This window comes from Leptopilina heterotoma, unplaced genomic scaffold, assembly GCF_015476425.1.
Source record: "Leptopilina heterotoma isolate Lh14 unplaced genomic scaffold, ASM1547642v1 Lhet_13, whole genome shotgun sequence".
NCBI lineage: Eukaryota > Metazoa > Arthropoda > Insecta > Hymenoptera > Figitidae > Leptopilina > Leptopilina heterotoma.
In genome coordinates this window covers 1,340,195-1,360,577 of record NW_025110848.1, presented here as the reverse complement: position 1 = coordinate 1,360,577, position 20,383 = coordinate 1,340,195, and the positions used below count along the sequence as shown (strand labels likewise).

Below are 20,383 nucleotides of genomic sequence, written 5' to 3'. Positions count from 1 at the left end.
GAATTCTAATATAATGATTCTATAGAATGATTCTTGTGAAATTCTATAAAACTTTTTCATCACGGAGGGAGTATTAAATATTATGAAAGAATCTACATTAATAAAATGTTAAATAATAATAAATACAAGTATATTAATTAATTTTTAACAAATGTTAAAAAATCCATATTTTATAAAATATCGATTAGTAGTTAGTTATTATAATAGTATCACAATTTATTTGACAATAACGAAAAATATTTTCCAAAATAAAAATTGTAAGGAATATCGGTCCTGATTGAGCATTAGAGAATTTTCGTCCATTTAATGAAGAAACTTTATATATATTATATATATATATATATATATATATATATATATATATATATATATATATATATATATATATATATATATATATATATATATATATATATAGAAGGAGAACATGTATATAGTGTATAAGAAACTCTCGAGTAGATATAAAGTTGGCATCTTGGATTTCCAATAATTTGGACGTTCATTAGGTGGAAGGGAATCGGCTTTAGTTTATCAAGCATGTGTTACTTACTGCTCCATCGTTTGAACGGAATTCGATTGAATTCGGGTCACGTTATAGAAGAGAAGAGAAATGTTGTTTGCATGATGAAATATATTATATGAAATACTTACTTTAAAAATCAATTTTCTTTCTTTCATCGGATAAATAATTCTTCTAGTCCGACATTTTTTTTTTTTTTTTTTTTTTTTTTTGAGTTAATGCGTGCATGCTCTCGCAACGTTATACGTTATTTGCACGAGCAATGGAGCGTTTGTTTGGCTCCAATCTCACTTGGGAACGTTTTGGTCCCAGTGCTTGAATGCGAGTTTCTGTTGCATAATTTAGTGATCGCCGCCGCCATGGTCTCTCGTAGATCTAGTCCTCTCGTCGTTCTCGTTCTCGTTCTCGTCGACGCTTGAAAATCCAAGTATTCACGATTTCAGTAAAATTCAGAGGTAAGGACTGAAACGTACATACACACACACATATACACACACTTACACAATGATATATCCTATTCAAAAAAGGGAGTCTCTTCGTATTACTCTCGTTTTCAAGCACTACATTATTGTACGCAGCACGAAATTCTGAATTGTCGTTGGACAATTTTAGGAAAGTTAAACGGCTTCTCCATTATATTATACGGTTCATATAGCTGTTCCGTTTTCGCATATTAATCATTCCAGATAACTGAGAGGTATATAGGAATCCTCGAGGTCTCTGGTGAACAATAGAGCTTCAGATACCAAGCTCGGGTCAATTCGATGCGTCTCGATTTGTGAAAAGCCAGTAACGATGGTTTCAAATAGTACCCCCCCCCTTCTCACCCTTCCTTCCCCTCTACTATCCTTTCTCTATCGTTTGTCAAATCGATTCAATCCTTCTATATATATATATATATATTTTTTTTTCTCTCTCATCAGACAAAAAAAAGGAAATACAACTGACAAAACTTCACTCAAGCTTTTCTAGCTAAATAGTGCTTTTACTTTTCAATTACTTTCCGAGATTGGTAAAACACTTTATCAAAGCGTATGGATCGAAAATTTATTTTATAATTCATTTGTTTCGGGAAATTTTTCCTTCGCAATTATTGGATTTTTCGTTATTTGTTTTTAATTTTAGTATCTTTTGTATCTACGATGGTATGCAATGAAATTTTCGATTTTTTTATAATTCAAGTATTACGTGAATGTTTTTTTTTCACCTTTTCTATTGGATATTTTTCGTTTAAGGGAAAAAAAGAATTAAAAAATTTTATTATTAATAGTATTATTAATAATTAAATGAATAGTATTATATAAACCAACTATTTTGATTTGGGTCAAATTTATTATTAGGAATATTTTTTTATTTATTAGGATATTTTATTCGGACAAGTCTTTTTTCGTTCAGTATGATGTCAGTAGTCAAAGTCGAGTAAAAACAGCCAGAATTTTAATTTCAAATAAATTTAATTTGATTACAAAATTTTTCTTTTCAAATTTTAAATTCCTACCTAAAATATTAGTAACAGGGTTGCCACAGATCAGGAAAGTACTGGAAAAAATTAAACTTTTAGAATTCATAAGAAAATTCTGAATTTTTGTGACTATTTTGTTTGCCTCATAAACTATGAAATTATCACAAACTCTATAATACAAAACTTTAAATTTTTACTATTTCTAACAATAATTTCTTGTTAAATAAATTCTTGAAGAACTATCATATATAATTATTATTTATAAATTATTTAATAAATAATTTTACCTAAATTTTTCAAAGTTAATAGAATTTTAAATGAGTCACATTTACAATTTTCATAAATAGATTCAACAGGTTTTAATTACAAATTTTATAAAATTTCAATTTTTAATTAATTTAATTAGAAATATTAAAAAATTTATTCTGAAAAATTTTAATAATTCAAATTCTTCTGAATTTAGTTAAATTTTTCAGTATATATTTCATTTAATACAATTTTAATCAAATTCCTCGGAAAAATGTAATAATTCTTGACAATTTTATTAAAATTCATTGAAAGAATAAATTTATTTAAAAATTTGTTATTCTTTATAAAAATTTAATTTTAAGAAACATTCAATTATTTAATAAATTATTTATTTGCATTTTATTTGTATTTAAATATTTTAATTCTTGTAGAATTTTCTGAAAAAAATTCATTTGAAAATGAATTTCAGTTAAAATTTTAAATAATAATTGAATATTTAAAGCATTATAGCGTGAATTTTGAGAAATAAATGAATAATTTGGAAAAGGTTACCTACAAATTAAAATTTTCTGAACATTTAAATTTTTCATTCTTTTATCTAACAATTCTGTAGAATTAATTTTTTTGAATAAGTTTAATTGAATTTTTTTTAAATTATTTGAATTTTTTATTTTCAGTTAATTGAAGAGTTTACAAAAAATTGAAATTTCGCGTAAAATTGAATTGTAAACAAATAAATTTAAAAATTCTCATGTTTTATAATAAATATTCTTGTAAGTTATTGAATTTCAAGAGATCTAAATTTAAAGTTTTTGAAGGTCTTAATTCCTATGAAAAAATAATAATGATTAAATATTTATTTTAAATAAAGCTATTCATGTTTTCGAAGAATTTTACAATTATTTTTAGAGTGAATTAAAATATTCTTTAGAGTCAGGAAAAAAAATAAAATTTTGTCTGTAAATCAGAGAAAAATCAGGGGAAAACGAAATTAAATTTTTGTGGTAACCCTGTAGTAGAAATAGTTTCTCCACAAGTTTTCAATTTTAATATTAAAATTTAGTTGCAGTTGACCAGTATTGGGTCAGGCAGAATGTATAAAAATTAATCTAAAATCAGAATTAAGTAGTAAAAGTGGTTTCTAGTCAGACATCATGTTTCTGCATTCGAGTGGCTCGTATATAAGTAGTATAAGTCAGTTTTGGTCAGACAAACCATTCAGATTACGAATTTTTTAAATATTTCCAGTTTAGTGGTACAAATCAGTTCTAGTCAGACAAAATAGCTTATAAATCATTTTAAATGTGCCAGTAGTAAAGTTAACTTTAGTCAAACGAAACTGAATTTTAGGTCAGTCGGAAAGTTGAAGGTAAATTAAGTAGTAAAAGTGATTTCAAGTCAGACATAATGTTTCTCCACTCGAATGGTTCAGATGTAAGTGGTATAAATCAGTTTCGGTTTGACAAGTCATTGAGATTAATATTGTCTTTAATTCTAGTATGTTACACATAAGTAGTATAAATCAGTTTTGGTCAGACAAATTAGTTATAAATCTGTATAATTTGAGTATCAGTGGTAGAATTCATCTTTAGACAGACGAAGCGTTAAAATATCAATTAATTAATGATAATGAAAATAATTATTTTTTTTAATCAGAAATATTTCTAATTTTTAATAATTTTAAAAACAAGTGGTATAAATTAGTCTGGGTCAACTGTTCGTTATATTTTTTTAATTTCATATATATTTTCATTATTAGTATCAGTAGTGTGAGTTCTGCTGTAGTCAGACAATGCGTTAAAATGTTAATTCAGAAATAATACGAAACGGGAATTGCGGTTAGTTAGAGTAGTTTCAAAATTCGATTATCTAAATGTCAACAGTATAAAGTGGTTTTTAGCAGGAAAATCTTGTTTTAAAGATTTTTTAAATAATTTTTAGGATCTTAAGTGAAAGATAGGAATACATTTGGCTCTGAATGTTTTTTTAAATTAAATTTAAAGTAGTATAAATCTTTCTAGTCAGACAAATCTTTCTGATATCAAATTACACAGTTAATATTAGTAATTAAGTATAGTGCAAATTGTTGCGGTCAGACAAATTGGTTATAAATCCTTATAATTCAAGCACCAGTAGTAGAAGTCAATTTAAGTCAGACGAAGCGTTAAAATATCGATTTAACGATAGTAGTAAAAGTGCATTTTTGGTCAGACAGAATCATTCTCAATTTCCGGCTATTCAGAAATCAGTAATATAAATCAGTTGCGATCAGACAAATTTTTGGGGTTTGAACTTTTTCCGCATATTTTCAGTATCAGTAGTAAAAATCAACTTCCGTCAGACAAACGGTATAAAATTCTCGTCGATTTGGAATCAACTGGTAATCAGACAATAATTTTATTTTTTTTAATTAATATTTTATTTTATCAATATTTATTTTATTTTCTCTTTTTGATATTTATCTCTATCTAGTAAAAATCAATTTTTATCATATATGACAAAATCCTAATAAAAGAAGAATTAAAGAATAATTCGAATTCTCTTAATTTTTAAGTGAAAATAAATGCTTGCGTAATACTTGAATAATCCCTAATTTAAAAATACGTTTTCGAACCTCACTTGCATTCATAATCGAAAATCACAGGAAAATCTAGGAAAAATTGATTTCCTCCCATCTGAGGTTGTTCAAATGTTATTGACAAAAGTTTTTCGAGTGGTAAAATCAAATTTGTTGACCACATTGAACCATCATGTCACGTTTTAGTTACTTCATTCTATAAAGTTTAAAAAATCATACCTTTTACCTCTCTTTCTCCAAGATAAATCGAATTACTTCTCGTTTCACATCCACTTTTCTATATATATGCAAAAGTACCAATTTTGCGAAAATATCGATTAAAAAATTCCCACTGAATTTAAAAAAAAAATCCTAGTTTGAAAAATCTCTTGGTAATTATATTCTTTTTTCTTAATATGAAAATTAAATTAAATTAATTAATTAAATATCTTCAATTAAATTTCCGTAAATATGGAGAAAATGAAAATATAGTTTTTTTTATAAGAAATTCAATTAAGATTTTATTTTATTAAGTTTGATTGAATTTTATCAAGTTATTGGACTACCTTGAAGTATCATAGTAATTTAAATTATTTAATTTAATTACACTTTGTCTGGACACAATGTCAGTTTTGCATTGTTTATTAATTAATTCAGGAAAATTAATGCAAACGTTGTCACTTGTTATAGTGTAACTCGCAAGGGTCACATAATCAAGTATAACATTGTTATTCCTCCTTGGCTATTCACATAGTTTAAAATGTAATCAAACTTATTCCATTGTGCTTTTTATTGTAAGTTTCAACCGCACAAGAAAGTTTTTGCTGATTTGAAAAGTATTTCAAACTTAAATGTGGGTCAAGGTTCTTGTTAAAGTTCGAAATTCTCGAAATTCCCCATCGTACTCTCATGTAATATAAATTACCTCTTTTCTTCAATAAAAAAAATGTTTCTTGTATAAAAATATTTTTACCTTTTCTTCAACAAAAGAATTGTTTTTTATGAAAAGAATTTTTTTGTAAAAAAATATTTTTCTAATAAAATATATTTTGTAGAAAAAATATTATTTAAATGAAAATTTTTTGTATAAAAATATATTTTGTATAAAAAATAGTTTTCATACAAAAAATACGTTTTGTATAAAAAATAGTTTTTGTAGACGAATATTTTTGGTAAACAATACTGATTGTACAAAAAACATTTCCAAAAAAAACTGTCAACCATTTCTCACAGCGAATATTAAATTATCGTTAAAAATTATTATTAATAATATAACCGTTGAGAATAATTATTATCAATTTTTGTCTAGACTATGTATTTTCTTTCCCTTGTTATCATTTCTTCTCGTTAACAAATTACTGCGTCGTAAGTAAATTATTGTATAACAAAATTCTCACTGTGAAACGGTAATTATAATCGATCGTTACTTAGATAGTAAGATTATAATAAATTTCCCTTGCGAAATGTAATTGTAATTAATTATATCTGAATTAATGGAAATTATAATAAATAGTGCTTTGAAATAGTGAAGGAACGAGGGAATGTTTATTCAAAAAGGAAAATAAAAAATAAAATAAAAAAAAAATTGTTGATCAATGAGGGAAATTTAGTTTCCGCTCGATGAATAACTTATCACAAGATTTGAAAATAGAAAAAATCCCTGTAGAATATTAAATTCAAAGTTGGAAGAAATCAGACAAGTTTAATTAAAACTTTGATAGATTTTCATTTCTATCCCTGGAAAGGTTTCACATTACCTATATATACATACAATATATATAGAAATTCATCAAGTTTTTAAGCGTTTTCAAAGCTCAATAGAATTTTACTGATTAATAAAGAAATGTATTTGTAGTGATTATTTTTAATTATCTAGAAAGGAAATTATTTTTAACTTATATATTAAAAGTTTTAACGGATTTCTTTAATTTTTACTGAATTAAATTTCTATAAAAACGAATTCTCATGTAACAGAATTTTTAATTTAGGACAATTTTTTATTTTATGGATTTTTATTTAATTGAAACTTTTAATAAAATAAAAATACTTTTTTGTAATTTAATTTTTAGCAAAGAAAGATTTTAAATTAACGACATTATAATGAATAAAATAATTTTATTTATAAAGTAATTTCTATTCTTTACACTTTTTTTGAGAAAATTAAAATGCAAACTAATTCAACATAATTTTATAATGTTTTATTATTTTTTATTTTTTTATAAATTGTAAGTAAAATTTTTTAATAAAAAAAAATTTAATGTCACTTAATCTTCACTTGTTGACATTTTTTATTTTGAGGACAAATTATAATTTAATAAAATTCTTAAAAAGTCGAATTTTTATTTTACCGAAATTATAAATAATCGAATAAAAGATGTTAAGAAAAAAATTTCTCTTAAAATTTTACAATGAACTCATCAGAAAATATCAAGAAAATTATAATCGCTACATTTTGAAATTAGTGACGCAATTTTTTGTCGATTGTTTGTTCGACTATTTGGAAAGTCGGTCAAATGGAAATTCGTGAAAATAAAAATTCACCCAAATGATTCTTCGGTGAAATGGAAATTTTTGCATTTAAAAATTTGGCTCAGTAAAAATTGTGTCAAAAGAAAATTCCACTAAAAGTGGAAAATTTTTTAAATAAGAATTGTTTTTAATTAAAGTTAAATAATTATATTTTGATAACAAAGGCTTTTAAATTAAAAATTATAATTGTTAATAATTCGCTTAAGTAAAAATCGAATTAGACAAAAATTCTATTAGATAAAAGTTCTTACAAATAAATATTCAACTTAAATTTAAATCCATTAATCAAACATTTTATTAATTAAAAATTACATAAATTAAAAACTACATAACTTAAAAACTTGATTAACGAAAATTACAAAAAAATTCTATTGATTAAAAACTCTTTTAAAATTTCAATTTATTATAAAACTTCCATTAGTTTAAAATTCTACTAATTAAATTTTATTAAAATTTCTATTAACTAAAAATTCCATTAATTAAAAAATCTATTGACGAAAAATTTCATTAACGAAAAAATCTATTGATGAAAAATTCATTAAGTAAAAACTTCATTAGTTAAAAATTCCAAGTAATTAAAAATTCTATAAATTGAATGTTAAAATTCAGTTTAGTTTCGTATCGAAGAAAAATTTTTAAATAAATGAAAATTCGTCCAAAGGGAAATTCCATTTTGAAATGAAATTCTGTCGAATCGAAAAGTCAAACAAATGAGTTTTATATTTTACGGCATATGCAAACTTGGGAGTTTTATGTATCTCAATTTTTGTCACATTAGATGATAAGTTAATGCTATTGGTTTTTTTTTTTTTTTTTTTTTTTTTTTCTTTGCAAAAGGTGGTTGGTGGTGGTGGTGGTTGAGAGTAAAAAAAAAGGATATAGTTCAATTTCAGTATATATAGTTTTTCTCTGCCTCAACGAATAAGCGAATCTTGTAATAGGAGCGAGAGGGTTAATGGTGAAAGAGCGTAGAGTAGAGAAAATGGCATGGCCTACGATAGCTGCTAGATTAAAAGTAAGGGAATGGGAAACGTTCTTGATTCACCAACCATGAAATGGCTCGATCTCTTTCTCTGATCCTCACTACTATATATACTCATTCAAACGTTGTTATTTCTTTTCTACTTTCTACTTAAAACTATCGCGTGTGGAAGTGTGTAACTACTAAGTTTCAAGGAGTTTTGCTACTTTTTCTTCATTCTTAGCGCTATTCCTTCATCGTCAAACTCAAAAAAAAAGTAAATAGTAAAAACTTAAAGTAGAATTCACTAGTCATTGATTCACGCTTTTCAATTATAAACCTTTGAAATCACGGAATTCTCTCTCTCTCTCTCTTTCCTCCCACAAATCAATTTCTGCGTATTTAAAGTTTAACTCTGATATCGTTTCATAAGGAATTTTCGTTTCATTTGCCACATCGTAATTCTCACTCTATAGATTTGAAAATCCAGTCATTAATTTAAAATTTGATTGGGTATTTTCAAATTGCCATTGGGGAATAATGGAAGTTTATTGTTTTTCCTTTTTTTGGGAAACAATTAGATTTTGCTGTAAATTTCAACAGAATTTCACATTTTTTGTAATATTAATAGAAAGAAAATTATTTATTCTAAAATTTATTTTTTATCTTTAAGTCAAAAATTGAAAAATATTTTCTTTTCTTTATTATTATTTATTTTTATTATTATTATTTATTATTTAATTATTATTTTCTTTATTTCTATATTCTTAATTTTATTCTCAATTTTCCTCTATAACTAAGAGAATCGAGAATTTAATTAAATTTTGTTCAATATTTTTTTAGTTTTTTTTCTACAGTTCAATAAATAGATAGGCGGAAAATATTTTTATTTCCGTGTTTTCTATATTTTTAATTTTAAGTAGGTACTTTAAAATTTAAATGATTGTTTTCTAATTTAAACAAGTAGGAAATAATTTTTTTCTATTTTCCTTATTTTCTTTATTTTATTTTTGTTCCACATAACGAAAAATCGTAAAATATATTTTCATCTACATTTTCTAATTTTTCTTCCTTTAATATTAAACAAATCGAAAAATATTTTCCATTTCGTATTTTCAATATTTTAAAATTCAATTCAATTCTGTTCTATATTTAATTTATTTCTTCTTTTACCTATTAACGGATGCAGTGTTTTTTATAGAACAGAAAATAGAAAATAAATTTTTCTCTCCGTATTTTTCCATTTTAAAAATTTATTTTCCATTCCTTGAATTTATATGAAAAAGCGGAGAAATAATATTTCTGGAAATTTCATAATCACACTTTGGAAATAATTAATATTATCAACGTTTGTCATCGCATGTATGCGCGGTAACATTAGACAGTCTCTCCATGAACGTCAATTCAAGGAAAGATGACGAGAACCTAAGCTAACTGAAATTTAACCCAAATTGACGTGTGTAGAACAAATTTATCAAATTTTACATATAATACGTGATGACAAACTCTGATAATTAAGATTGAATTCAAATTCATTTTTTATTTTTGATACAATAAATCTAAAAAAGAAAAAATTAAAGTGAAAAATAATTTTTATACGTTTATTGTATTATATAAAAAATCTAGTTCTGTTAATTAATTAACTTTATTTTCTCTAAATCTGAATCAGTGAACTTTAACTGAAGATCAGTGAAATTTAATTAAAAATCAGTGATTCTGTATTTTTTCTCTGACTCTATATTTGCGATTTAAAATTTTAATCAATAAAATTTTAAAGGAAATCAGTGACACTCAGAAAAAAAAGATATATTTGACTCAGAGAATATATTTTATTTGGTTCAAAAAAATTATATTTGTTGGGAATAATTTTTATCTGGTTCAACTGAATGTTAATTGAAATAAATAAATTCTATTTGGTTTAAACAAAAATTTCATTTTAAAATAAATTTTATTTATTTCAAAAAAAAAAAAATTCTGTTTTGTTCAAACAAAAATTTTATTTAGTTCAAAGATAAAAATTTTACTTGGTTAAAACAAATATTGACTTAAATAAATTTTAGTTAGTGGAAATATATTTTATTTGATTCAAATAAGTACTTCATTTGTTTCAAATCAAATTTATTTTATTTAAACATATACTTCGTTTGTTTATAATAAATTTTATTTGATTCAAAAATAAATTCTCCTTCGTTCAAACAAAAAATTTTACTTGGTTCAAATAAAAATTTCATTTGTAATTAAAAAATTTTTATTTAAAACAAATAAATATGTATTTTTGTCCGCTCTGCAAAAAATACATTTCTATTGTACTCAAATAAATTATATTTGGTTTAAATAAAACATTTATCTGTCAATTGGAGGAAATATATTTTATCTATCGTGGAAATATATATTATTTGGTTCAAGTGAATTTTAATTGAAGTAAATAAATTTTATTTGGTTCGTACAAAAATTTCATTTGTTTATAATAAATTTTATTTGGTACCAAAAAAATTTTACTTCGTTGAAGCAAAAATTTCATTTGTACTAATTAAAATTTTTATTTACAATAAATAAATAATTTAGTACGCTCTGCAAAAAATACACTTTGAATTGACTTTAATAAATTATATTTAGTTCAAATGAAACATTTCTCTGTTTACAAGAATAATTGAATTATCACTAATTTCTCAGTTTTTCTAAAAAATATTTTCTAATTTTTCATTTTTCAAATTTTTTTTTTTTCTAATAAAGGTGGATTTTTAAAAAATTTCTTTCTAATGAAGGTGATTTTCTAATTTTCTTTCTTCTAATAAAGGTCATTTTTTAAAAATTTCTTTTATTAACAATATTCAATTTTTGTAATGACGATCAATATAGGTATATGATTAAAAAATAAAATTTACGAAAATATTTTAATTCTTTTAAAAAAATACTTGAGATTTCGTTAAAAAATGTCACTGATTTCCAATCGTGAGAGTAGTAAACAAATTTTACTGATTTTTTTTTATTAAACCGCAAAACAATAGAGACGAAAATTTGAAAAAATCAAAAACATGAAGTATAGCAATAATTGCTAATTATTTATATTTAATTTTTTTATTACCCAAATAATAATAAATTTAGCGTATATGAATTAGGTGAGAGATTACGAGCAAATGAAACAGTTATTAGTATTCGTCGCAACAGTAGTTTTATAGTTCGAAAGTTTAAATTTACGAGATGATAAGAGTTACGAGCAGGAGATGGTCATATATATACTATATATAACTATATACATTTCTGTACATATATATGAGAGATGTATATATATTTTTTATATATATGTATACATATATCTATATTGAGAATTTTGAAATGAATTTTCACGACGAATAAAACGCCATCTTCGCGTAAATGTGCTAGGAAAATTTAGTTCTTCGAGATGCAAGTTTTCATAATAAAAGACGATGAAATTCGTTGACTACGTGTCGTATTCCGGAAATCGTGTCACGTGTTTGTGACTTGAGAAAAATACGACATCAGAAATAAAACATGAAGAAAAAAAAATACTACAATACTTGTTTTACTTTTTTTTATGTCTGTAAGGGAGGGAGAGAGAGAGAGAGAGGCAGACAGACAGAAAAAAAGAGAGAGTAAGAGAGAGAAAGACTATGGATACTTTACGCCTGGATTATCGAAGATCCTATCGATAATCTTGTTCGACCTCGTCGTAAAACATCCTGGCTTTCTGGGTTGAGTTTGCAGAGGCACTGATTTATTCCCTATTGCAATCGCATGAATCGCTTTTTGGTTTCACATTCAAGTCGTTTAATATCAAAGTGAACGGTCCACAAAAAAAAAAAAAAAAATTCACTGTTTTGTTCCCCTTCTCTCAGAGTAAAAGTAAAAAAAAGCCATTCAGGAAATGTATTGTTTTTCTATATTAAAAACGTTTGATTTCTGTCTCTATTTTTTGGGGTGGGGTGGGGGAAATGTTTTCAATTGTAAAAAAAAAGTTCAGTTAGAGACAATACCAATATACTGTTTTATGTAAACTGTAAATTGACTGAAACGAGTTAGAATTTTTTTTTAATAAAAATATATTCGTTTAATTTTCCCTCTTTTTTTAAGAGACAATTTTTTAAAAAATTTAATAAAAAAATTACAATTTTTTCAGAAAAATTTGGTGAACAGTTCTGGAAAATGTTATTTGATTACAGAACAAATAAGTTCGTTATAAATTGACAATGACTTTAGTTTTAAGTGAGAGATAATTTTTTTGGCAAAATATTTAACAAACGAATTTTTCACTGAAATAATTTTAAAAAATTTAAAATAAAATTAAAATTTTTAATTAACTATTAGTTAATTCAAAAATATTAAATAACTATTAGTTAATTAACTGTTAGTTAAATTTCCACTACCAGAATTTCAATTTTAAAAGATATAGTTTCACTTCGAAAATATTAAACGAAACAATTTTCTTACTGATTCGATTTACATATGTAAATCGAATCAGTATTAATATGCTGAAAAGTTCTGAAAAATCAAAATAACAACGGAAAAAAAGTAAATTACATATATTGTCCCTTAAAGTTCTTTAAATTTGGATGAGAAAATTTTTCAGTAAATATTTAATGAGTAAGAAATATTCAATTGAAGTTATTTTAACAAATTTTTTCTTCAAACAAATTTCGTAAAATAATTCATAAATAATTTATCGAATAATTTTACTTCAAATTTATTAACCTAAAATGCTGAATATGAAAGTTTAGTTTCTAACTTTTACTGTAATTAGCAATTTATGAAAATGTTTTCAATAAAACACATTTCGTTCATTTGAAAGTCATAAACTATTCATTATAAAATATAAACTAATCATTTAAAATTTGTGAAACTAGTTTAATTTCCAAAAAGTTGTATTTGCAGTTTTCTATATAAATTATTAAAAAGGTTTTAAATGTTTGGAAAATTTGAATTCCCGAGACAAAATGATGATTAAAAATATATTTTTAAAAAGAAATAGTAGGTAATTTTTTAATAGTTTTACAATTGAAGATATTTACAAATTAAATGGATGGATTCGTGTGAATTTTTAACTATATCCAAAAAATTTACATACTTATTTAAATAAATTTAAAATAGTGAATGATTAATTTTAAAATGACTCAAAGTTTAAATAAAATTGCTTTCATCTTAATTTCTCGAAAGGAATTTAATGGTCTTAAAATAAAATCGGTAAATATATTTTGACCCTTTTAGAATTTTTTTTTCTTAAAAATTGATAGACTTCAAAATCCATCCGCAATTTTGCAGAAAATATGTCTTTGTATCCACAAAAAAAAATTCCGAATGAAAAATTGATTTTTACCATTATTGAAGCATTTTTTTTAAATATTTTTTTTCAGGTAGAAAATCCTACAAAATAGTATCATTATTCAATTTTTTTACTTGCAAATATAATTGTTTATTTTTATAACTAATTTCGAATCATAATTTTATCATAATTTTTTTTTTTTTTTTTTGCTTCATTTCTCCTAATTATTATTACATCGAATTAGTATTTGTCAAAATTTTTATAATTTCTAATAATTTTTTATACAATTTTCCTCATTTGATAATGACCACTTTTTATAATTTTAATTTATTCGAATAATTATTTTAAATAATTTTTTATTACACTTATGAATCTAAATAAATAAATAAATTACTCGAATTTTTTTTCTATTTATTTTTACAATTAATGATTTTTTTTCTCATTCGTATTTTACATAATAAAACATTAATTCTAATTAGATCAAAAGAATTTCGGTAAAATAAAGAATCGGAAAATAAAAATTGAATTCATGCGCCTAGCCTCTTAAAAATACTAAAAATAAATGTTTTCATTAGTCAATTTTTTTTTGCACACAAAAACAAATTTTCTACAAAATTTCAGGTGGATTTTAGTCTATAAATTTCTAAGAATAATATAAATTCAAAAAAGGTCAAAGTATTTTTCGACCACTGAATTTATGTCAAAAAAATGCTATAAATACAATCTTATGAAATATTTAAATCATTTTCTTGTCTGTCTAATCAGGTTTATAGAATAAATTCGAATATTCTTTTTTGGTAAAAGTCAAAATTCTTTATGAAAAAATCCAGGAAGAGGAAAATGGAATTTTAGTGGCAAATTTAATTTTTTATAAATGAAATTAAAAATGAAAATGAGGGAAAAAGTTAAGAATATGGTAATAATTATGAAATTGTATGTACATAATTGTAAAAATAATTGTAGAGTAACGTAATTTATTTTGATAATTTATTTATTTTATTTATTTGAACATAAACATATTGTTGAGTATTAATATTAGTATAAATTATTATTAATATTTACTAGTGATATGAAATGAAACTAATATCTCATTTATATAGGTACGTTGTACAAGGTTTCTACAATTTCCTCTCAATTACTAACAGATATTATTATCATAGTTATTAATTATTGATATTTAATATATATTCTACAATTATATGTACTTCATTAATTGTTTGCCAATTATTTATCAATAATTTTTTTTTTCCTACGTTCCAATTTTTTGATAATTAGGAAAAGCCGGATTTAATTCGTTGAGGTCAAATTACAGGGTACATATACACACACAATATATATCGACTCTAGAATCCTAAAGCAGATCAATTTCCCGAGTGGCTTTAGCTTATATCCTCCTCTTTGATAATAATCCATGTGTACACTTACAATTAGTCCCGACGGTGGACCTCCGAGTCCAACAGCGTCCTCATACTCGACGCAAAGCCCGAGTCATCCTACACCCGCTCCGAGATGGCCACTCAAACCTGGCGTTCTCGTACACGTCAATCGCACTCACAGTCTCAGATCGGGTTTAAGCTCTCGATCCAATCAGGCATTGAGAATCCACTCGGACACCTCCTTGAGCGAACCATTTACCACCGAGAGAGATAGTGGGAATTGTCCTTCACTTATGAGAACGCCAGTGAGGCCATTCCGCCGTGGAAAGGATACAAATAGACAAAGGCCAATGAATGGAATTATTGGCATTCAAGATGACGGTATGTTTGCAAGAGCCAATAAAATAAGAGCTATTTTCAATGCGCAAATCAGCAAGGAGCAGGATTCATTTCCAGGAATATCGAGAGGAAAAACAGGTATGAAAATTATTGTCATATATATTTATTAGGGTGGTTCAAAGAAAAATGAATTTCATGCTCTCGCCTTGAGAATTTGGAGAAAATATTTTTAAAAATTAAACAGTATTTATTTTTTTGTTTTAACCTTCGCGGTACCAAAAACTTTTTTGTATCTTTACTACTATACCCCGGGTAGACAAAACGTTTTTTTTAATGCAAGGAGTAAAATTTGCCCCACATGTTCAAAAATAGCACTTTTAGATAATAGACGACAGTATTCTACTGACCCAGCTGAAAAAGTTCTATAGTATTTTACTAGAAACATTCTATATAAATTCTAGTGAATATTCTACACAATTTCACTAGAATGATTGTACAGAATTTCTACATAAATTCTACTAAATTTTAGTAATTTTTAATTAGAGTCAAATAAGAGAACATTTTACTTAAAAGTATGAATTAAATTTTTTCATAACTAAAACAGAAATTGAGTCTTCGACTCGGAGTAATCGATTTCTTCATGTTTTATAATAATTGAAAACGGCAAATTGATAAAATCATTATTTTGTTAAAGAATATTGTACTTCTTCAAAATTATTTTTATCATTTCAATTTAATTATTATTTTTTAAGAATTTTCCACTAAAATTTTTCTTTAAATCAAATAATTTTCAAAAAAGTTCTTCTACAATTTTCAAAATCCATTTATTAACAATATTCAATTCTACAAATTTCAATTATTCGTAAATTCTTCAATTAAATATATATATTCGAAAATAAAAACGTCAAATAATAAAAAAAAATTCAATTACACTTTTTCAAAAAAATTAATTACAAAAATTAATTATTTCTAAAAATTCACTGTATATTGCTTTTAATATTCAGTTATTATCTAAAATTTAAACTAAAATTCATTTTTTAATCAATTTTTTATTAGAAAATTCTACTAGAATTCAATTATTTAAATACAAATAAAATGCAAATAAATAATTTATTAAATAATTGAATATTTCTTAACTCAATTCCCATAAAGAATCGTTCTATAAATCCAGTACTTTTAATAATTTTGGAAAACGTTTTTTGAGAATTTTCAAATTCATTTGTTTACAATTCAATTTTACAAAATTTCAATTATTCCTAATTTCTTCAATTATATATATTAGAAAATAAAAACTTTAAATAATTTCAAAAAAAAACCACAATTAAAGTTTCTTAAAAAAAAATTAATTCCACAGAATTGTTAATTAAAATTATAAAAAATTCAAATTTTCAAAGATTTTAATCTGAAACCTTTTCAAAATTCAATTATTTGTCAAATAAATTTTTATTAGAAAATTCTACTAGAATTCAATTATTTAAATATAAAAATAAATAATTTATTAAACAATTAAATGTTTCTTAAAAAAATTCTCAAAAAAAAATTTATCAACATATTTTTAAATAATTGAATTCTTTCGACGATTTTTAATAAAATTTCTAAGAATAATTACATTTTCCGAGAAATTTAATATTATTGTATTAAAAATAATTTAAATTCTGCATTGGGTTTTATTATTTATGAAAATAATTGAATTCCTAAAAAGAATTTTACTATTTTTTTAAATAATTAAATTTCTGATTTTTCTATAATTCCATTATTTTTATTAGTTTTTGAAATAGAATCTTGAGAATTTTCAAATTCATTTGTTTTTCACTGAAATTCATATTTAAATCAATTTTTATTATAAAATTCTACAAGAATTCAATTATTATTTAAATACAAAAAATAATTTCTTGTATACTTCAATGATTTTTAAAATTGAATTCTCATAAAGAATTTTGTCAACAAATTTTTAAATAATTGAATTCGTTTGACGAATTTTAATAAAATTTTTTAAAATAATTACATTTATCGAGGAATTCGATTAAAATTCTATTAAAAATAATTTAAATTCTTCGATGAGTTTCACTATTTATGAAAATAATTAAATTCCTAAAAAGAATTTTATTATTTAGTAAAATAATTGAATCTCCGTAAAAATGTTATTATTTATAAAAATAATTGAATTATATTGCGAAGAAATTCTAAAAAATTTGTAAATAATTGTATTTCTGTAAAATTTTTATTATTTTATGAAAATAATAGATATTAAAAATCAGTAAATTGAGGGAAATTTTTGAAAACAATTGAAATTTTGCCAAGAATTTTATTATAATTTTTGAAAATAATTGTATTTTGGAGAAGAATTTTATTATTAATAAAGATAATTAAAATTTTTACAAGAATTTTACAAAAAATTTTAAACAGAATTGAATTTTTGCTAAGAATTTTATTACTTTTGAAAATAATTGAATTTTGCAATTATTTGTAATTTTGACAAAATTTTCCAAATTATATCGTACAATTTACGAACTTTTTGTCCTTTTTTAATCAAATTACGGATTTTTTAAAAAAAACTGACTTTTACAGACTTGAAACAAATTCACGGACCTTTACTGGATTTACGGACCTAGTTCGAGCCCTGTAGTAACCTTATAATAATAAATGTTAAAAAAATTATTTCACGAAATTTATATTCTTTCTAGTTAAAAATCACTAAAAGTTAGTAGAACTCTTCTACTCTTTTACTTTGTGTCTGACTTAAAATGACTTTTACTACTGGTATCAATTGTACAATTTTATGCCAGAAATCGTCTGACTGAAATTGACTATTACTACTTGTGGAAAAAAAGTAGAATTGAGGAATAATCCGTCAGACTAATACTGAAATTGAAAAGTTCATTACCTTGCGTCTGACTAAATATAACTTTTACTACTAGAAACCAAAGTCAAAATCTACGTAAAATTGTCTGACTTATATTAGCATATACTACTGATTCCAAAGAATAATATAAAAAATGTATTGAAATAAATTTTTTTTCATTTTACCACTTGTCGGACCAAAATTGACTTTTACTACTGGGAATAAAATTTAAAAAATTATGACTGTAGGTCTGACTAATTATATCAACAAATTTTGATCATTCAATATTTTTAATAACTTTTGATATTAGTAGTAAAAGTCAATTTTCTAAGTAGTGCAAGTCAATCGTAATCTACAAAATTTGTTTAAAATTCTTGTAATTCAAAAAAAGATAAATCTTACGGATTTAAAATTTTTTAATATTTTCTAAGTAGTACAAGTCGGTTTGATTCAAAAAAAAATTTTTTTTTAAATTCCTGTAAATTGAATATCAATAGTTCACTACAAAATCTAGTATCGCACGATGAGTAACTTTTATAAATACATTTTGGTTATCCGGGGGTATTTTATTAATTTAAAAGAAAAATACGTTTCGCTTTTTTCCATTTTTCACAATTCTTGGCGGCGACAGTGAGAACATTCTTAAAAATTTATTTTCCTGTGTATTTTTTGCGCCACTCTAAATTATACATTCAATTATTTATTTTAAAATACCACAAACACATTTCCTTTTTCTCCTTTTTTTTATTACCAAAATTTTATTTTCCCTTCCTTTTTCACACTTTCCAATTACCAAAAGAGTTTTTCTCACGACATCACGTTTGACCCCATTCTTCTATTACGACCATTAAAAAAAAGAAAGGATTTTCCAGCTCCCTATCAAATTACGAAACGTTTTCTTTAATGTCTCACTTCCTTCACGAATATTCCCTTGTGACTTGGACAGAATTTTTTTTTATACCTAGAATGAAAATACAATACTATTGTTTTACAAACATTTTAAGGTATATTATACCACCTCTCGCCTTTGAAACATTAGCTACTTTCTGGAATTTTTTTTTAAATCCCTATGGACTGTCAGGTAAAAGATTTTTAGAAGAAAGATTTTATTAAAAAGACTTTTTTTTAAAATAAACTATTACTATTTGTAAAATTAAACTTAACCTGTTTAAAATTTCTGAAAATTTCTACTTTTTGAGAATTTTCATTTCTTTTCAAGTTAATTTTACTACACGGTAAATTTTACTATAAATTAAATTTCATTATAAAACAAATTTTACTAGAAAGGAAATTTTTAGAAAAAATTATTAAAAATTTTGTACAGAAAGGAAATAAATAGTATAAAATAGTTTCAGCTTGACAAAATGGTTTTCTTTAGTAAATTAGTTGGAATTAACTAATTATTATTTTTAGTAGTAAAATATAATTATAGTCGCCCAGAATTTTTTCAAATTGCGGTTATTTAATCATCAGTCATTAATACCTTTTAATTCAGTAGAAGAAACCAAATTTGGTCAGACAATTATTCTCCTTTAAATTTCCAGTATAGAAATAATAAAAGAAGTTTAAACACAGTCAAATATAACACAGAACAACAAGACAAATTATTCCAATATTTTTTAATGAATTAAATTAAAATTAATTTATTTTATCCATATTTCTATTTTAAAACAAGAAAAAAAATTTTTTTTTCCGTTACCAAAACGAACAATGGATATTATAACTTTTTGATTCGGAAAAAAAAATTTTATATGGAAAGTACTGAGAGATATGGAAATCTGTCTTTTGTCATGTTTCTAAAGCTTTTGAAACGCTTATATAAAGATTTTTACCAATGCTTTCCTTTCTCATGTTTTTTACTCTTTTATTTTTATTTCATATACGTCAAACAGTTTCAAACTGAAGTAGGTATCATTCATGTAAATCCGATTGAGCATTAATATAGCAAGCATAAATTTTAAAGGCTTTCCATTACACATATTACGAAGCTTCCTTATTTTTCTTTTGCTATCCATTTATGATATATATTATATACATGTATATCGTGTTTGAATTTCATTTTTATATTTAGTTTATAGAAGCATTTAATTAGAAAATTTTTATTTTTGATATTTATTTTAAATCAAACTTTATTCAATTAGTACACACATTTTAGTAAAATAAAAAATTGGTAAAGAATTTTTTTTTAAAAGAAAAAATTGTACAATTTTCCAATATATACAACACACAGTTTTCTATAAATATTGACTAAAAATGTATATAGAATTTTA

General features: G+C 23.5%; 1 protein-coding gene across 9 annotated transcripts in view; it reads left to right on the top strand.

Annotated features, from left to right (window-relative positions):
- LOC122512886 (hemicentin-1) overlaps positions 1-20,383 on the top strand; it is a 349,783-nt gene that overhangs the window by 286,261 nt on the left and 43,139 nt on the right. For 7 of the 9 annotated variants that reach the window (XM_043629017.1, XM_043629010.1, XM_043629016.1 and 4 more), the window contains one exon: positions 14,988-15,409. The exons of the other annotated variants lie outside the window; for them this stretch is intronic. In XM_043629017.1, coding sequence (XP_043484952.1) covers positions 14,988-15,409 — 422 coding nt within the window. The remainder of the gene's footprint in view (positions 1-14,987; positions 15,410-20,383) is intronic. 9 annotated transcript variants of the gene reach the window in all.